This window comes from Halichoerus grypus, chromosome 2, assembly GCF_964656455.1.
Source record: "Halichoerus grypus chromosome 2, mHalGry1.hap1.1, whole genome shotgun sequence".
In the NCBI taxonomy this organism is placed as follows: Eukaryota; Metazoa; Chordata; class Mammalia; order Carnivora; family Phocidae; genus Halichoerus; species Halichoerus grypus.
The window spans coordinates 134,195,907-134,216,213 of NC_135713.1; the positions used below are offsets into that span (position 1 = coordinate 134,195,907).

Below are 20,307 nucleotides of genomic sequence, written 5' to 3' on the forward strand. Positions count from 1 at the left end.
CTTTCTCTCTCTCAAATAAATAAATAAAATCTTTAAAAAAAATTCTTTACTTGGCTATCCTAAATGTTCAGGTTTCAGGATAAGAGTTTTGTGTTTTTGGTAGTTGTTATGATTGTATATCATCTAGTATTTCAGATCAGAATTATTTTTTTCTGAAAAATTGTAAGTTCAGTAAGTGCAAAAAAAAAGTTCAGTAAATGCATCATAATGGAGGTAAAGTAGTTTATAATTTCCAAAATCAATTAATAGAAAGAAATTTTGCTCAGAAGAAGTATTTTTCTGGTGAAAAAGACTTTCTACATATTATTTCACATAAAAAGTCAAAACAAAATGCAATGTTTATAACCATCTCACTGGAAATGCCATATGAATTAGACCACACCATTTGGAAAGTTTCTCAAAAGGTCTGTTAACAGAATGAACTTTAGCTTTTTAAAAGAGAAAGATGATGCTTCCAATGCTCCTAAGAATTAGGTCCAAATTCTGTTCAAGAAAAATCATGGTTCTCAGCTAAGCCTTTCTGGGCAGCAGTCTGAAGGAACCACATACAAAAGAAAAGTTCTACTGGAACTTGAGTTAGAGCTGCCTGTGGTAGGTACATCCTGTCTACAACACTGACATCCTAACCTGTGAATGTTACTTTATTTTACATGGCCAGCCACTTTGCAGAGGTGATTAAATTAAGGGTCTTAAAAATGGAGTGATTCTCTTAGATTATCCAGGTGGGCTCAGTGTAATAATAAGATTCCTTATAAGAGGAAAGCAGGAGGGTCAGAGTCAGAGAGAGTCTGGAAGATGCTACATGACTGGCTTCCACCCCAGAGGAAGGGTCAAGAGCCCAGGTGATCTCTAGAAGCTGGAACGGAAAGGGAATGGATGCTCCCCTCCAGCCTCGTGACGCCTTGATTTTAGCCCAGCGAAACTCGTTTCGGACTTTTGACCTCAAGAAGGATTAAAAAAATAAATTTGTCTTGTTTTAAGCCACTAAGTTTGTGCTAATATGTTACAACAGTAATATGAAACTGATACACTGACTAAAGCAGAATGAAGGTTAGTATTCTAATTAAAAACCTGGAAAACCCACTGAGACTGTGTAGTGGGAAGTCAGAGCTGGTTAAGAATATACAGATTATGACCTGCTGAGTAAGGAGCGCAAGCCCTGAGCATCTGAGCTCCCACGCTGGGGAAGTGAACGCCATGGGCTTGTTTTGAATGAAGGCACAGTTTCATTATACCCCACGGAAAGGACGTAGAGTCAGAAGATATATTACAGATCCCAGAAGGAAGGGAGGGGTAGCAGGTTATGAGCAAGAGGCGATAAGAGAGCAGGGTAGCAAGCACCTATCAGTTACAGGTGGTCAGGACGGAGGTCACTAACTTGTCGAGGGCTTAACTCCAAAAGGTTATTTTAAAAGGTACCAGGGAAAGCCAAGTGAGAACTTACGGCAGAAATCCTGAATTCGAGTCCTCACCTAAATGTTCCGACTCTGGGTGTGAGCAGGGTTATCATACTGTAAAATGCCTAGACAGCAGCTCAGAAAATCAAAATTGTTTTTCAAAGTTTCAAAAACACAGACAAACAAAAGTTTTTCTCATCACAGACTGTCCCTTTACTACACATGCACGTAAGGAGAATAATCACTAAGAAAATGCACACAGTTAAAGTCTAGCAGCTAAACCTGAAATAAAAACATCTTCCTGTACAGAAGAATATATTTATCATTAACCGAAAAAGAAGAGGTCTTTGTACATTTCCCAGATCAGCACTTCCAGTTCAAGCCACCAGGCTGAGCCTGGATTTGCCGCGTCCCTCCACACCTTAAGTGCCATTAAAATACTAATGTGAAAGTGCTAGCTGCAAACCACAAATCCACTCTCCCTGCTTTCCTCACCAATAGAGCTCCTGTATTATTAGGAATAATCATGTATTCAGCTAAATTCAGCCAAAATGCTCAATTTCCCAGCCCCCCTGCAGAGAGTGGAAGACAGTAGTAATCCGAAGACACTGAGGACTTTTCATAAAAACTCTTTTAAAATGGAACAGACTCGGGGCGCCTAGCTGGCTCAGTCGGTAGAGCATGCAACTCTGGATCGTGGGGTTGTGAGTTCAAGCCCCATTTGGCTATAGAGATTACTAAATCAGTATGAGGTACCAGTACCATTTGGCTATAGAGATTACTAAAAATAAATAAATAAATAAATACAATTAAAAAGAAAAAGAACAGACTCAGCTGGCTTGCACCTTCTGTTCTACCGTATCTCACACCCCACCCACGTCCGTCCCCCACCACCTTCTTCCTGCCTAGAATGTGACCGTGATGGCTGGAGCTGCAGTGCCCATCTGCCACCATGGGGTGACTCTGAGGATGGAAGCCAGGTGTTTCAGATGACTGAGGAGAAAGGAGGAAGCAGCTGCATGCCTGAGAGCCTTCAGGAGCTGCCTCAACAGCCCTGGACTGCTCACCCCCAGACTTGTGTTTTGAGAGGAAAAAAAAAAAATCATCCCCCCCCTTTTTTTTCTTAAAGGTTACTGGTATTAGGACTTCCTGTTTTATGTACCTGAATTGAATCCTGACAGACATCCAAAAAGAAAAGAAAAGGCAAAAAGCCAAAGGTAATGGGACACAGAAGAATGAAAACAAAGGGGCAGAGAAGAAGTACTTACCAACTGAGAGATCAAGAACTTTCTACAAGACAGAAAGCAGGAGTACGTCAATGAAGAAAACAGACCGGAGGAAGCCCCCCCGCCAGGCCACCTCAAGGGATAGCAAAGAGCGGGTACCCCCGTCTTCTCAACAGACTTGAGAGCTTTGTGCTCAGGACTGGTGTAAGGGTGGGGGGGTGGGGAACCAAGAAGAGGGATGAGACAATGCCAGGGCTCGTGCCAATGGACACTCTACCCCTACCCCCATAAGCGGGGGGTCTAGTAACCTGGCTGCACTCACACCCCTGCCCCATAAAAAAGGGTCAGCGTCCCTCAGGAAAATGAATGAGGCATCTGGTTGGAACGACGGCATTTGCCATTCTACTCATCCTGTCGTGGGGTCCCCAGTCTAACAGCTGGCTCTCTCCTCTCACTCCCTATGACAAAGCCCTCCAGCTGACACACCCTCCAGAGGGACCAGGCTTGCATACCCAAGGCAGAGGTACCAGTGACAAACACCAAGAATAATTCATCTTGTTGGATGGGCAACTGAGGCTAGCTATCACAGCAAAGACAGCACTATGAAAAAGAAAGGACAAGAAAAACAAGTGGAACAATGAACCCCAAAGGAAAACAAGTAACAGAAGAGATCTTTGACATCCATCTATTATCAGCAGGGAGATCTGAGAAGATATTGCTTCTATAAAACAAAAAGACAGTACTATGAAAAAAAAAAGAATGAGTTTTTTTTTTTAATTAAAAAACATGATACAGAAGTAAAAAATTAAAAGAGGTAGAATATAAAATCATGGACATCTCTCAAACTGTACAACAAAGAGTGAGAGCAAAGTTAGGTGAAAAGAAAACCACCACCAGGATTAATCCAGGAAGTTTAATATAAACTCAATAAGCATTCCATAAAGGAGAAAAGAAATTCTCAAAGAAATGACAGAAGAATTATGTGACTTCATATAGATCTTCAGATTAAGAATCACTAAGCACCAGCATAATATACTTTAAAAGCCCCACAGCTACTGACATTTATCTGTGAGCTCTCAGGAAAACAAGGACAGAGGGAAGACCCAGGGAAAACATTGGGTGACGAGCACAGGAAGGGAAACGGCAGGTGCAGCTGACTTTTCATAGGCAACGGTGGATGTTAGGACATTAATGCTGCAAAGATGTAACGTGAGCATGGATTTCTATCACCGGCCATACCATCAATCATGTGTGGGAGAACAAAAGCATTTTCTGACATTCAAGACCTCAAAAGGTTTACCTCCTATGGCTTCTTTTACACAAAGGAAGTTGAGGATGTAACTCCAGAAAACAGCTGAAAGCAAAGAGAAAGAAGAGGATCAGGACTCACAGCTCTGCCCCATCAGTGTGAGGAAGGGAATCCAGGGACAGCAGATTTGGAGTGGGGAGTTTCTGGGAGAAGGCTGATCCATGCAGTAGACAGAATGGGGAAGATGAATACATTTCAGGTTTTGTTCAAGTAGATGATCTTTTGTCTATTAGAAAAGATAAGTTCCAGGGGGAGGCAAGAGCCCCTGAAGAAGGTCATGGAGAAGACACTGAGCCTCTCCTACAGGTTAATTCAGCGCTAGAGACACTCCTGGGGCACATGGGGCTTACATACCAGGCAAAGACAAGAAACAGTATTCGAGGTAATAAAACAGGGTGGGGGCAGATAGTAACAGAAAGGGATGGGAGTTGGGGGCCTGTGTGGGGTGGGATGTGAATCACGCAGGGAAGGAGCCAGGTAAGGAGCTGGTGAAGGAACATTGCAGCAGACAGAGCAATGGGTGGTCAAAACACAGCAAGGAGGAGACGGGTTCAGAGAGGCGGCAGCCTCGCACACTGTAGGGCCTTGGAGGCTACGCAGAAAATTGTGTTCATTTTAAATGGGAAGCTTAGTGAATGTCTTCAGCAAGGGAATGACCTGATAGAAATTTACTTTAAAGAGGTCATGCTAGATTCCATAAGCAAGATGCACCATAACAGGGCGGGAGTCAATGTGGGGAGACTGGTCAGAAGCTTCTACAGAAGAAATCCAGGCAAGAGACCAGGGTGATTTGGACTATGGTCCTGGCAGTGGAAGCGGGGACAAGTAGAGGCTGCAGGGGTATGCAGAAAGAAGAGATGTTCAGAACCACTCCAAGTCCCTAGCTGTTTCAGGTTTGTGGCTTCGACTGGCAGCCAGATTTGAGTGACCCGCCTACTGTTTACTCAAAGGTGGTAGAAAGCCAGGTTCAGGGAAAGTGGCAGGGAACACTAGTTATCTCCTCAAATCCACGGTCTCTCCCTTCTACAGGACAGAATGGATTTTCAGGTTGAGTACATGACCGCCCAGAATAAATAACACATACCCCCAAATTCCCTTGAAGCTGTGTGGCCATATGACTGAATTCTGGTGGAAGGCAGGTAAACAGACATGTATGTGCACCTTTCAGGAAGTGTTCTTACAGGGAAGGACTATTTCCTTCTTTCCTTTCCTCCATCCTGCTGGCTGACCTGGCCACGTAATGGCTAGAGAGACACGTGACCATCACCTTCAACCACGAGGTAGAAGCCTCCCCTGGAGAACGGTAAAGCCACGAGAGCCTGGGCCCCTGATGATCATGAAACAGCCATACCAGTCCTACACATTTACATGAGAAAAATAAAGGTATATCTGTGGGGCACCTGAGTGGCTCAGTTGGTTAAGTGTCTGCCTTCAGCTCAGGTCATGATCCCAGGGTCCTGGGATCGAGCCTGGCGTCAGGCTCTCTGCTCAGTGGGGAGTTTCCTTCTCCCTCTCCCTTAGCCCCTCCCCCTGCTCGTGCTCTCTCTTTATAAATAAATAAATAAATAAATAAATGTATATCTGTGAATGCCACCATTATTTTGGCTCTAGAGTTACTTGCAGCAAAGTCTAATCTCACATAAGTAGGGCTTACAGGTGAAATTGTTAGCTGCTTACCCAATATTCACTCCTTCCTTCTTCTTGCAAAAAACCCCCAAAAATCCAAAACCAAAAACCCAATGTCATTCAGAGTGCCAACAAAATGGGCAAAAAATCTTGATTTCCCAAGTTCCCCTGTAATTAGGATGGCCATGTGACAGAGGTGTTAACGAAATGTAGTTTAAGTCTACTGGGTAAGGCTCCTGTTTTCCTCAGAGAGAAAAGAAAAGAAAAGAAAAGAAAAGGAAGAAAAGCAGAGAAAAAAGAAAAGAAGGAAAAAGGAAGTGAAAGAAAAGAAAAGAAAAGAAGAGAAGAGAAAAGAAAAGAAGGAAAGACAGAAAGAAAAGAAAAAAGAAAAAGGCCCTTCTTCCTGACAGAAATGCAGAAGCAAGGACTGGAGAGACAGCAGCTATATTGTAACTAGAAGGGAGCAAGGCACCTGCAAAGGTAAAGATGGTAAAGCAGAAAGACAAAAAGGAGCTTGGAACACGGATACTGTGGAATTGCCACATCAACTTGGACTGCCTGCTTTTAGTTTTGTTGCAGTGTGAGAATCATCTCTCACTCGTTTAAGAAACCTAGTCAAGTTCCTATTACATCCAACCAAAAATAATCCTGGCATAAAGGAACCCACTATTTGGTTCTGATGATTTTAAGTCACAGAGGCCCACTAAGCACTCAAATGGAGATAAAGTGTAGGCAAGTGGATAGGGGTCTGTAGATCTGGGCATCAGAAACCTAACTGGAACCTAGAGCCATGGAACTAGATGACTGGGAGTTTCTCCACTAGCACAGACAGAAAAAAAATTGCTGTCATGGCAGAATCCTAAGACAGCTCCCAAGATCCCCTGTCTCTGGGTGCATGTGCTACAGAATCCCTTCCCCCTTGGGTTCAGATGGCATCTGTAAACGTGGTGGGGGATAGTCACTCCCTTGATCAGATTACCTTTTATGAGACCCAGTCCTAGCAGACTGCTGGCTTTGCCATGTTACAACCACATGGCTCGGACTTGGGGTGGCCTTGAGGAGCTGAGAGCTACCTCTGGTCGACAGTCAGCAAGCAAAAAGGGACCTCAGTCCCATGACAGCAAGGAACGGAGTCTCCCCAAAATGAGCTTGGAAGAGGACCCTGAGCCCCAGACGGGACCACAGCCTTGGCGACACCTGGATGTCGGCATGGTGAGACCCTAAGCCGAGAACCCAGTACACCTGTGCGCAGACTCCTGACCCACAGGAACTCCGAGCGGATACAGTCTTCTTATTTTATGCTGCTGAGTGTGTGGTGATCTGTTTCACTCCAACAGGGCGCTGATACAAGGGCTGAGGCCTCCAACTCTGAGAGGCCCGGCAGAGAAGCAGGCAGTCGGTCCCTCACTGAGCAGGGGCTGAAACCGCACGCTCGGGCAGCAAAGTGTTCCAAGAAGGGGGCACGGTCAGACTGCGCCCAGCGAGCCTGGGAAAGTCAAACACTGGGTAGAGAGGAGGTCAGAAGTGGGAAAGCAGAGACTCCTCTGTCAAGGAATTCTACCAAGAAAGGAGAGTAACAGGGGCAACACGGGAGGGAAGCATGGAGTCAAAGGCGGGTTTTACTGTGCTAAATGGGAAACGCTACGACATGTTCATTTATTGATGAAACTGATCCAATATTGAGGAAGGGGAGGAGGAGGGAGGGAGAGAGAAACAATTTATGACTGTCTGTAAGGGAATAAATACATATCTCACCTCTACACCATTTGAGGTATTTCTCAAACAGGAACAAAGCAAAAAATGCTAAATTATTCTGTGGTAATAAGCTTACTCGGTTTCAGTTTAAAGCTAAAGAAACTTCCTTTAAAACTACCGAATCATGACATTTCTTACATTGTAAAATAGAAAATCAACTCCATTATCTGTCTCTCTCTCTCCCTCTTTTAAATCTTGAAGATATAGTACTGAAAACACTTTTCCTTTTTATTTATGTCAGGAGTGTGCAGGAAGCCGATCATCATAGCTGCGGGGATCTGTGACAGCATTTGTAGGTGAGTAATGAATTGCTTTAGATGAGGAGAGACAAACCCAAGACAATATGTTTCCAGCACGGCTCAGCTGCTCACAAGATAAATACTCCTCTGCCATTCCAGCAGATGATTAACTGTTCTGGCCATGCAGCACCCAGCCACATGGCCTTTCTGATCCACGTGGGTAGCCACCAGATTCCATGATACTGCAAGCACAGTCCCCTTCTCCTGGAGTGATCACTCCCTTTCCTTTTTATTTTTTTTTAAAAGATTTTATTTATTTATTTATTTGTTATTTATTTATTTATTTTCAAGTAATCTCTACACCTAACACGGGGCTTGAACTCAACCCCGAGATCAAGAGCCGAGGCTAAGCTAGCCAAGTGCCCCCCCTTTTCCTTTTTATACCATGAGAAGAGTAAACTCAGAACTTACTCCACTCAGACATGTCATATATACGCTGGTGACAGTGACTGTTTTCTTTGTTTTTTACTTATATATTTATTTATTTATTTGAGAGAGAAAGAGAGAGAGAGCATGTGCATGAGTGCAGGGGAAGAGCAGAAGGACAGGGAGGGAAAGGAATCTCAAGCACAGTCCTTGCTGAGCTTGGAGCCGGTCTCAGGGGCTGGATCCCAGGACTCTGAGATCATGACCTGAGCCGAAACCAAGAGTTGGATGCTCAACCGACTGAGCCACCCAGGTGCCCCAATAGTGACCATTTTCCACAGAAGGGAACACAAATACTTTTCCAGAGCACATGAATAAGAAGACGGAAATGGAACAAGAAAGTTAAGGAAAGAAGTGGGGAGCCCTTAGGGTAAAATTCAAACTTTCACTCCACCTTGGCATCCCTACATCCCTAGGGTTCCGTCTAGAAACACTACACGTGGCGCTGTCGTCCTGGTTTAACCCCATAAGGCAGCTTTGGGGTTCCTCTGAAATGTGTACTTCGTTAATTCAAATACAAGAATGTGATATTTTATTCAAGCCAAAAGGAGGCAACAACAAGAATGAGGACAGTTAATTTAGTAATGAGCCAGCACCCTATTTCCATGAAACCTCTGGGCTGGTGCTGAGAGCAAACAGCTGGGAAGGCAAAGACTCAGCAGCGGGCCATGCAGGGAAGGCTCTTCTCCCCACTCACTCCCGTGACTATAGGCCTAGGGAGGTAAAGGAGGTAAAGCTGCTCTCAAGGACCACCGTTCAAAGTGGTAACCTGCTCGTCTCTAGGGGATGTGGGCACGTGCTGCTGGGGCACAGGGGAGCATGTGCAAGCTGACGGGCTCCCTGTCACCACGGTCTGGGCCTGAGCGGCACGGAGGGGACCGTGTAACTTCATTTTTAAAAAGGATACTATGCGAAAAGTGAACACAGAACAGGGTAGGCTTGCTTGGGTTTCAGTGCGGTGGTGGTGGTGGTGTTCCCACCTAGGACTGGAGAGCTACAATGGGATGGAAATTACAGTGAGCTCAAACCCCATTTTTTTCACCCCAAATATTCCTCCAGTAATTCATAAATATGCATAATGTCCTCCAAACATCCCATTTGCCAAATATTTATTTAATGCCCAATAAGAGCCCAACACTAGCAGGCAGTGAGGAAGATATAAAAGATAAGATATGGTCTCTTTTATAAAAAAATGTTGGACAAGACTAGTTGGACAAGACTTAGGGACAACTAAATTTTAATGACCTCTTAGATGTTTTTAAGTTAAGTAGAAACGTCTACTCCAAAGGAACAGGAGGAGTGCCTGGCTGGCTCAGTCGGTAGAGCATGCAAATCTTGATCTTGGGGTGGTGAGTTCGAGGCACACGTTGGGCACAGAGATTCCTTTAAAAAAAACACATAAAAATAAAGGAACAGGAATTCCAAGAACAAAGACACGAGGGAATAAAAGAAACCCACACGAGAGAAGGAGAACATGCAATGTTTTACTTTGGTTTGAAAAGATCAGAACGCAGAGGGGAGGCCATAAGGCATGGCAAAGACAGACAGAAGAAGCGATTTTCATACACTGGGGTGAATGGGGAGACTGGTTTGGTGGCCACTGCTGTTTTCTCATGAGAAAGTGAGAAATAAGGTCGACCAGAAAATGGGTTTGTGGTTGACACAATAATGGTTCTCCCCAAAGATGTCCACGTCCTGATCCTTGGAACCTTAGACTGTGTCACGTTACGTGGCTGAAGGGTGGGATTAAATCAAGTCTCTTGAGATGGAGACGTTATCTGGGATTATGCAGGTACGGCCAACGTAATCTCAAGGGAGAGGCTAAAGTGTCACCGTCAGAGAGGGGATTGTGGGGACTGGACAGATGATGACAGAAACAGAACCTGCAGGGGCCTTACTGCTGGCTTTGGAGACGGAAGAGGCCACAAGCCACAGACTGTGAACAGCTTCTAGAAGCTGGAAAAGGCAGGAAAACGGATTATCTCCCCCAAAGCCTCCCAAGAGGAACATGGCCCTGTTGACATATAATAAATGTGTGTTGCTTGAAGGGGGGGCGGGAATCGGAGGGGGAGACGAACCATGAGAGACTATGGACTCTGAGAAACAAACTGAGGGTTCTAGAGGGGAGGGGGGTGGGGGATGGGTTAGCCTGGTGATGGGTATTAAAGAGGGCACGCACTGAATGGAGCACTGGGTGTTATAGGCAAACAATGAATCATGGAACACTACATCTAAAACTCATGATGTAATGTATGGTGATTAACATAACATAATAAAATTAAATTAAATTAAAAAAAAAAAAAAGATAAATGTGTGTTGCTTTAAGCCACTAGGTCTGTGGTGACAAATCCTACCAGTAAAAGGAGACTAATAGAGAGTCTAAGATTACTGGCCTTGACGGTCAAGGTCCATGATATGGTTGAAAATACGGACCCATTTCAATGTATTTGGGCAAAAGAATGAAGAAGGAAATGGTGCTTTAGGGAAACTGATATGTAGAGCAAAGCATGAATCAGAAGACAAGGATCAGAAACAGTTAAAGCAATACTTATAAAATAGTAAGACTCTGGCTAGGGAGGGCAGAGGAGAAAGGGGTAAGTTAAACGGTGCATAGTATAGAAATTTTGAGGAATCAGTCAATGGGACTTGATGGCCCTGCGAATACGGAAGGTAAGAGAAAGGCAGGAGAGACACCTCAAAGTTTCAAACTTTGTGGCTTCAGTGCCTATGATGGGGAGAGGGTGGGTGGGGAGGGTTGTTGAAGAGATGCATCTAAAAAGAGAAGCACACAAAAGGACCTGTCAAACTTCAAGAGGCACTGGGATGCCTCATCATGTGGGATGCTAGTTGAACAGGCAGATGACTGGGCTCCATCACAGAGATTCTGCTTCAGCATGGCTGGGTAGCACCCAGAATCTGCATTTCAGTCAACACTGTGCTGATTCTGGGGGTCCAAAGTGCATACTATGGAAATGCACCCATCAGGAAAAGCTAAAAGAAAACGGAATCTAATACTCCTCATAGCTCTAGGAGAAATGACTGGTGTGACCCAAAATCTGAAAGAGGGAAAATTGACCTAACAGATAACATACCAATTTAAAGCTTTTGTAAATTAAAATAAGTATCATAGCCAAAAGGTCCTGTGTGAAAAATACTTTCAGCAAATGGCTAATATTTTATTAACAGGCCAAGCAAACTAATGGGCAAAAACAAATGAGACCGCAGCAGAAAGACAATTCCAAAAGAGGGAATACAGCTCCTAAACAAACTGAAGACCCACCAATGAAAACAGCAACAAGGCCACATACATTGTTTACTAAGTAAACAAATATAATTTGGGGGGGGTAATATTCAAATCTGATAAGATTTTGTGATACTTTCAAATGTGCTGGTTGCATTTTATATCTGCTATAACCATAACATAATTTGGCAACATACATCAGGGGCTGTAAAAACATCCAAACCCTTTGATAGAGAATGCTTCTTTTTATAATTTAGTGTAAGGAAACCACCTTGAGTACGGAAAAGATTAGCTCTAATTAGATCTAAAAGAATAGATCTAAAAGATTAGATCAATAATTGGAAATTTACCACGGAGCCTGGGTGGCTCAGTCGGTTAAGTGTCTGCCTTCGGCTCAGGTCATGATCTACAGGTCCTGGGATCAAGACCCGCATCAGGCTCCCTGCCCAACGGGAACCCTGCTTCTCCCTCTCCCTCTGCCGCTCCCCCTGCTTGTGCTCTCTCACTCCTGCTTTCTCTCAAATAAATAAATATCTTCAAAAAATAATTGGAAATTTACCATGTGATGCACACAATCTCATTTAGTTCATAAAATAATCCTATGAAGTTAGTACTCTCATTATTCCTATCCTACAAATGGGGAACCTGAGACACAGAAAGATCATGTAACTTGCTCCCAGGACTTAAGAGCCAGGCAGGGGTAAAGGCAGGCTCGGGAACATTCTGCCTACACACGGAACTTCTACACCAGAATTACTACCATGCAGGAACATGGTTAGCATAGAAGCATTCGCTTTACTAAAAAAATTCAAGAAAAGAGGGGCATCTGGCTGGCTCAGCTGGTGGAGTAATCGACTCTTAATCTCAGGGTTGCAATTTCGAGCCCTAGGTTCGGTGTAGAGATTGCTTAAAAATAAAATCTTTAAACAATTTCAAGAAAAGGAGGAAAATAGGAATTTATTAGAAGGGAAAAAAACAAAACACCTCTTGACTGTTTCCAAAAAATAGAAAGAAATTTGGGGCACAAGGGTGGCTCAGTCGTTAAGTGTCTGCCTTCAGCTCAGGTCATGATCCCGGGGTCCTGGGATCAAGCCCCGCATCGGGCTCCCTGTTTGGCGGGAAGCCTGCTTCTCCTTCTCCCACTCCCCTTGCTTGTGTTCCTGCTCTTGCTATCTCTCTCTCTGTCAAATAAATAAAAAATAAAAATCTTTAAAAAAAAAAAAACCAAAAAAACCCCAAAAATAGAAATTCTAAGAAATGTGTAAACAATTGGGATATTATCTTTGCATTTTAATATCAACAATTATAAAAATTGGGGAGAAGTAATAATCGTTAAGAACTTCCCTTAGACAACCAGAAGAACTGTGAAATGGGTAACAGTCTTAGTTTCTGCCTCAAAATTAGCCTGACAATAAGCAAGGAGGCGTATTTGTCTGTCTGCAGACTATGGAGAAGAGCTATGCACCTATTGTTCGAAAGAAGCAAAGCGCTTGGTTAAGAACTCATGTGTATCGTTTTAGAATTAACATGGGGACACTGGCCAAACATGTTTAACAAGTAAGAAATACAATGTAAAATGTCAGAAAAACCAGGACACTGACAACACGGCAAATGGCACAGACTGCCGAAACAGGTGAGTATTTCAAGAAGATTAAGTAAGAGATTTGACTGAATGTAAAAGGAAAATATTTTACATAAAAACATAACACTCAAAACACATCACAAAATTCAAATATGGAAATGGGAGTATCCAAAAATGGTCTTAAAACGGTCAAGTTCTACAACATCGCAGGAGCCATCAATAAAACTCGTGCATTCTCAGTAAATTTTTTGCTGATTTCCATCCTTAACACAATTTTACAGTCAAGATGACAGACTTCTGCTTTTTTCACACCCTACCATGATTTATACTTAACTATCTTCTATAGTCATCATTTAGCCAAATCACATACAGTTGCACTGGGGCAAGGAAAGGAGACGTCTGGGAGTTGCTTTCTGTGCTACAATGTAGAAGTCAGTCAATACATAACTACAACTCTGCCTCACGAAGCCATTTTTATTCTCCATGTCCCTGTTGGGATGTTTTAAACACACAAAACTGAGAAATTTGACAATTTCTACTTCCAACTCTAGTAGGCCTGATTATATGATTACAAGAATAGCTAAAATTATTTTTTTTAAATATTTTATTTATTTATTTGACAGAGAGAGACACAGCGAGAGAGGGAACACAAGCAGGGGGAGTGGGAGAGGGAGAAGCAGGCTTCCTGCGGAGCAGGGAGCCCGATGCGGGGCTCGATCCCAGGACCCTGGGACCATGACCTGAGGCAGATGCTTAACGACTGAGCCACCCAGGTGCCCCAGAATAGCTAAAATTATTAACAGGAACTGCAGAATTTGAGGGAAGAGTTCAAGAAAACCCAGGACTTTTTTCTGACTCTGAGTATCTGAGAACTGCCTATCATCACTGGGGAGAAAATAAAGTCACATTAGAGAGCAGGAGAAACGCCCCTGCAGGGGTGAGAGGCATGGGAGCCTCTGGTCCAGGGCGGGCCTAATTGGCAGTCACCTGCTGTGCCTGGTGTGGAACCGGTCCTGGGGAATCTGGAGGGGACAGCAAGGTTGTGTCGAGGTCATGGTGAGCTGGGAGGTGAGGAAAGCAGCCTGCATGTGACAGGTCCCCTAGTCCATCCTCGGCTCATGAAAGGCTGAGCAGGGGTTGGAGTTCTGGTTTTAATCTTAGTGCAGGAATTTATTTCATGAAGTACCCCGCGGAAATCTCCCTAGAATCTGTTTCCTTGAAACACAAGCAAGCAAAAACAGAATCCCTCGAGAAGGTACCGAGACCCAGACTCCAGGTTTGTTCTTCTTTTTAAGACCCCCGGGTAGGAGCTTCTGTAAAGGCTAACAGCAACATCTGGTCTAAATCCATATCCACCTGCACTGTTTCTTTTGGAAGCAAATCTGGATTTAACAAAATTTTAACTGAAGAATGACATGTATATTATTCCTTGCCATCGTAAGAGAAAAGTATAGAGAGGGAAAGAGTTTCACTAATTTCTCCATAATATCCTGTTAAAGTTTATACTCAATATTTCATTCTCCTGACTAAAAAAAAAAGTGGGGAAGTTTAATTTTTAAAGAAACACCAAAGAACTTTTAATACAGAATAAGCACACTATCTTGCCATTTATGCGCTTACAGTTCCCAGAAAATTTAAAAGGTCTTTAATGAAATTAAAAGAACAGACTATCTTTCTTAATATATTTACTTAGTATCTTCCCATCTAACTTCTTACCTAATAAAGTGACAGAAGTGAAGAAAATGAATTAGGGCATACAGTTATGTGTACATATATATATATTCATGCATGTGTGTATATACACATACACTTGTATATATATTCACAAGCTATGTCTAGTTATTAAGGTAATGTCAGCACCCCAACAATTCCTAACCTGCAAAACATTAAATTTTGGTAGAAAATAAAAAAAAATATTCACTCTTCTCTTCTTTACTATTTCTCCCCAAACTCAGCTATTCCTTCTGTATTCTTGTGTCTTTTCTCTAAGACTTGTAATGAAATGAATCCAAGAACTCGAACACCCATCTTGTCAAGTGGCCTTTACAATTCAAAAGAATTAAAAGAATTATACGTGTTCTCCTTATACCCGTTCACCAAAGAGTCCATGAATACATGTGCCGCATGTTACCTTTTCCAGGAACGTGTAAGTGTAAGTTGCTTTTAATAAATTTCTCCCTGTAAAATCATCATCTGCTTCTTTCTCTCCTTTTGGTAAAGCACGTTAAGTCTATTTTATGGAGAGAGTCAGGTCTGAGTCTGATTCTGTGTGAGCCTCTCACACCTGCAAAGAGCTTGCAACCTCCTATCTATTTATGTAAAAGATCTTAACAGAAAACCCATCTCCTCAGAAAGCACACCTTCAGGGGACTGAATAATTTAAAAGAAAACTTAATTCATGATCAAAGAAATCCTATTGTACAATAAAAAAAATTAAAAAAAAAAAAAAAAAGAAAGAAATCCTATTGTGCCAAGAACTATTCACGCTCTCAGAAAACACAGAAAGCAGTCTTAACCTTATAGCATCTGCCATATAAGGAAAAAGGAAAAAAAAGTTACCTTTTTGTGCAAGGCATGAAATTCGCTGTACCTTTTTTCAACAAAATGTTTTCTTCCATTCATTAGCACTTCTATCTTAAATACCTAAGGAAAAAAAATTAAAAAGATTAATTCCACCAGTTCAAAACCCTCAAACGTCTGATGTGGTAAGTTTGTGACCATGATATATTTCATCCCTTTAATTACAGTAGCTGATCCCCTAAAACCCAGAAGGCTCAGGAGACCCTGGTCCAACAGCACTGATTAATGAGCACTCAAGCCAAATGCTTTACTTAGTACAAACTGAAGTATCCCCTTAACGTGTCTAAAAGCAACAGAAACTTAAACGCATTCACAGGCTCCTTAACTTTCTAATCAGAGCACATTCCTCCTTTAAAATTGTTTCACCAGATGAGTATGATGGTATCGAAATAAAGTGTGTGACAACAGCAAGAGCCCGGGAGAAATGGCAGGCCCCAGCATGCCGTTACGGGTATGATGATGATGGCCATGCTTTGTCATCTATACAACAATCAGGCAAAGAGCAGTGCATTTTAGGTTAATTTCTTCCTAACCTGCATATTCATCTCTAGTCTCAGCTGGGCCCTATTCTGCTGTTTGCAAAACAAGGAAAATGTAGTAAAGGCTCATTTTCCCCGCATGATGCCTGTGACAGCTTGCACTCCCACCTCCAGAAGGTTGAAAGGCCAGAAGAAAAGGCTCTCTGGGTGCACTAATTAGCAGGCACTAACATGACATTTTCTTGGTTCCTAGGTCAGTGGGTCAAGACTGGGAACAAGGGATGAGCAATATCATGAAATGCTCATGAAAATACAATTTTAAGATGGGGTAGGGGCAGGATGCTTAGCGAGAAGGGAAGAGAAGGTGATCTGTTACTTTCAAGAGTATGTCTTTGACTCCTGTTTCGCTGAGCAAGACGTGGACAACGCCAAGATGATGGAATACTGTTCAATGAGTTAGTAAGCCTAATTTCTTGTTTCAGCTGCCCTTCTGGAAAAAACTAGAGTTGAGGTCACAGGACACGAAAAAGTATTAAAAGCATGCTAACTTTAAAGAAAACTGAAGTTAGCACATGAAACACATGGGCACACACCGTCATTATGAAAACAGACCCGCTACGGCTCTACATTTCTACCTCATATGTAAGTATGACCTTTCTGACAATTGTATCATCAAACGCAAAATGTATTTGTAGATTTGTACTTCTTTGAATCAGAAACAAAATCTTGTGTTGTATGACTCAGCTTAAGAAACCTGCTTTTATTAAAGCAAATGATAAATATTTACCAGTTTAATCAATATCTTATACTAACATTTAGTTTTTCAAGAAACCTCCCTAAAAATACTTGTCTTTGGTCAGTTAGTGAAAATAGTCTCTTCTAAAAACAGATCCATATGCTTCAAAGTCTCAGATGTATGTATACTATTTTTTAAAAAAATATTCTGTTTACTAATTCACCAAAGAAAATTCTTCTCCTTCAAAGACACTGCCAGGAATAGGAGGAGGAAAACACCCTGAGAAACACAAACAAAAGAAGCTCAGCTTCAGCACACGGGCTTGGTTAATAGGACACAGAGTCCCTTTTTAGTGTCAGGCCCCGGAGTTAAATCAGGACAATGTGGGAGCAGAAGTACTTTCCATCTGCTGAAAGGCAGGAAAGAAATGAAGTTATGCTCCGAGTCCAGTTACATGAGGCGTCATCCTAAAACCCACCACTTTAATTGGCACGTTTGCTGCAGAATCCAAAGAAGGAGAGAGCTGAAGACTCGGAAAGGCTCAACCTACTGGGTCACCCTCTTGAAGGCCAGAGATGAGACACATTACACAACGGCTGCCTCGTGGAATGTCATCCCTTCTATTGACCAGATGGCTCCATTACCAAGCTCCACAGTTACTTTTCAGGCACTCAATTCATGGGGGTGGCGGGGAGGGGGGCGGTTTGTACACATACACATACACACACGCACCCTGCGTGGTACATTTTCATGCTAATATTTTTATCCTGTTGCCATTTCAAAAATGTACAATAAACCTTATATTGTTCAGACTTCTTTTAAATTCTGGGAAAATATCTTGGAAATGAAGTTGGTTAATCAGAATTTCCAGGACAATGTGAAGCAAGAAATGGAACCAATTTAATAAATCTTATTTTCCTGAATTCCACAGCAGTTTTTTTTTTTTTTTAAGAGTTTCTGATACATGTTGTCCCGCTCCCTGGAAAATCTTTTTCCTGCTTTGTTCTTCTGGCAAACTCTGAGCAGCTATTACCTACCTCTAAGATAGGGACAGCACAAGAAGATGCTGGGAAAGCATGCAGCACAGTATCTGGCATTCATTCATTTATTTATTCAGCAGATATTTACTGAGCGACTACAACGTACTCAGGAGTTGCTCTAGGCTCTGGGGATTCAGCAGTGAACAAAAGAGGCAAGAGCTCAGACTTCGAGGTGCATATATCCTATCTGGTGAGGGAGGCCAACTATAAACACATGAATGAATACAATGAAGTCAGGAAATAAAAAAGTCCTGTAGAGAACAAGGCAGCAGGGTAATGACACAGAGCTGAACAAGGGTGTGGTTTCAGACAGCATAGTGTCAGAGAAGGTCTCCCCAGGCAGAGCGGTGGTGAGATGTACAACATCTGCACACAAATACCAGGAAAAAGTTGAATGTGGCTTTCTCTGGAATTTCAGACTGGGAGTGGGTGGACAAGGACTTTCTTTTTAATTTCTGTTTAAAAAAATTTTTTTTAAATTAAAGCCTAGAGCAGGGTGATTTCCAGGTCTAGTCAAGATGGCGTAACAGGGAGCAGATTTACCCTCCCACCGGAAACAACTCAAAATCTGTGGGAATGGTGGCTCTCAAGACATCAGACATGAGGAAATGAAGAAGAGTGAGAGACAAAAGAAACAAAGTTGAGCCCTACGGTTACCCAGTCAGAGCCCTGAGGGGAAGTGAGGGGAAGCCAGTTCCAAGGACAGGGTATTGGGCAAGAGTGAGCTGCACACAGAGAGGATTCCTGTTACCTACCAGAGGTCTCCCTCCAGCATGCAGCTGAACCCTTGTCAACACATGGGATTGGGTAAACTTACCCAAGGACAGGAAGGCATTAGAGAGAAGAGTGCTCAGAGCTCACAGATAACTGGGCATAGAGCCTGTTACCAAATGCCAGGGTAGAAAACCTCATAATGAGTTCTCAGAAAGGTCTTGCCTCAGTAGTGGGGCAAACTTAACAGTAGACTAAAGGCTCTTTTAGTCCAGTGTAAAAAATCTTAGAACAAGACCTAAAGAGTATAAACTGTTTCCAAGTAACTTAACTATATGCCAGGACAAAGCTTAAGAATATTTTTAGGAATATAAAAAATATCTAGGACCTAACAAGATAAAATTCACAGGGTCCGGCATCCCATCAAAAAGAGGCAGGAAAATACAACTCATAATAAGAAGAAAAACCAATCAATAGAAACTGATCCAGAAATGACACAGATGATAAAATTAGTAGACGAAAGCATTAAAATCACTATTATAAGGCAATTTCTTATATTTAAAAATCCAGAGGAAAGGGTGACCATGACTATGGGAGATACTAAAAAGACACACAGCAAGTCTGGGTCCCACTGATGAAATCAACAACATCTATGATTAAAACGAAAATAAACTGGATGGGATTTTTAATAGACTAGATACTGCAGGATAAAAGGTAAGTGAGCTTAAAGACCCAGCAACAGAAACTGTCCCAAATGAAAGAAAGGGAACAAAAACTAAAAAATAGCTCAACAGAGCATCAGTAAACTATGGGCAACTTGAAAGAGAACAATATATGTATAATTGGAGTCCCCACAGGAGAGCAGAGATAGGAGACTGGGGCTGGCAGACAAGACAAATATAGTTAAAGAAATCATGACCCAAATGTTTCCAAATTTGATGTAAACCATAACCCCACAGATCTAAAAAGACCAATGGATCCAAATACAAGAAACATGGGGGAAAAAAAAATCCAAGGCAAATCATAACCAAATTCTTTAAAACCAGTAAGAAAGAGAAAATCTGAAAACCAGGCAGGGGGAAAAAAGAGATATTAAGTAGAAAAGAAAGAAAGGTAAGTTGGATACCACATTTCTTCAATATTTCCATAAATAACTAAGCATATAAGAGTGATTAAATGCATATATACTCCACTTATGTTTTACTGTCATAGTAATATCTTCTATGTAAAGTAGCATGTATAAAATAAAATGTACAAGTTAAGACCAGTCAAATTTTTAATCATTATTTTTAAAGCATTTCAGAACTTCTCCCCAGTCAAATAGCAATAACAAGAGTGACAACAAGGATTTTTCTAGCACTTTTTATGTTCAGGCATTGCTCCAAGCTCTTTGCTCATAATAACCACTCATTTAGTTCTCATCACCCCAAATGAAATAGGTAGCATTATCTCCATTTTACAGGTCAGGAAACTGAGGCAAGGATTAAGTAACTTGACCATAGTAGAGCTGCATTTTGAACCCAGCAACTTGGTCCTGAACCTGCCCTTCCAACCACTGCATAATACTGACTCCCAATGAGCAGAGTTCTTTAGATAGCCCCATTTCTTGGGGGAAATGTTCTGGAGTAAGGACAACACCTTCCATTCATTCCTCCCTGGAGGTTCTGTCCCCTAGATGGGCTTCTCAGGAGCATAAGACACTTGGCAAGGACAGTGCTTGTGGTGTCGTGAGGTCTTTACCCTCAACTCTTTGGAGGCTGTGCTCCTTTCAATGGAACCAGACCACGGATCTCTATAAAAAGCATACAACTCTGTAGAGTAGAAGGGTACTTTTTTATATTACCTCCTCCTGTCAGGATCTGTGCCCACACTGCCCCCTCAAACTCCTTATACTGTGGTT

The 20,307-nt window shown here is 42.3% G+C and overlaps 1 protein-coding gene across 3 annotated transcripts in view; it reads right to left on the reverse strand.

The window, feature by feature from the left end:
* SNX24 (sorting nexin 24) overlaps window positions 1-20,307 on the reverse strand; it is a 153,149-nt gene that overhangs the window by 57,649 nt on the left and 75,193 nt on the right. For all 3 annotated transcript variants that reach the window (XR_013445857.1, XM_078067589.1, XM_078067587.1), the window contains exon 2: window positions 15,421-15,504. Coding sequence is in view for 2 of the 3 variants with exons in the window: in XM_078067589.1 (XP_077923715.1) it covers window positions 15,421-15,504 (84 nt within the window). In the remaining variant the exon portion in view is untranslated. The remainder of the gene's footprint in view (window positions 1-15,420; window positions 15,505-20,307) is intronic.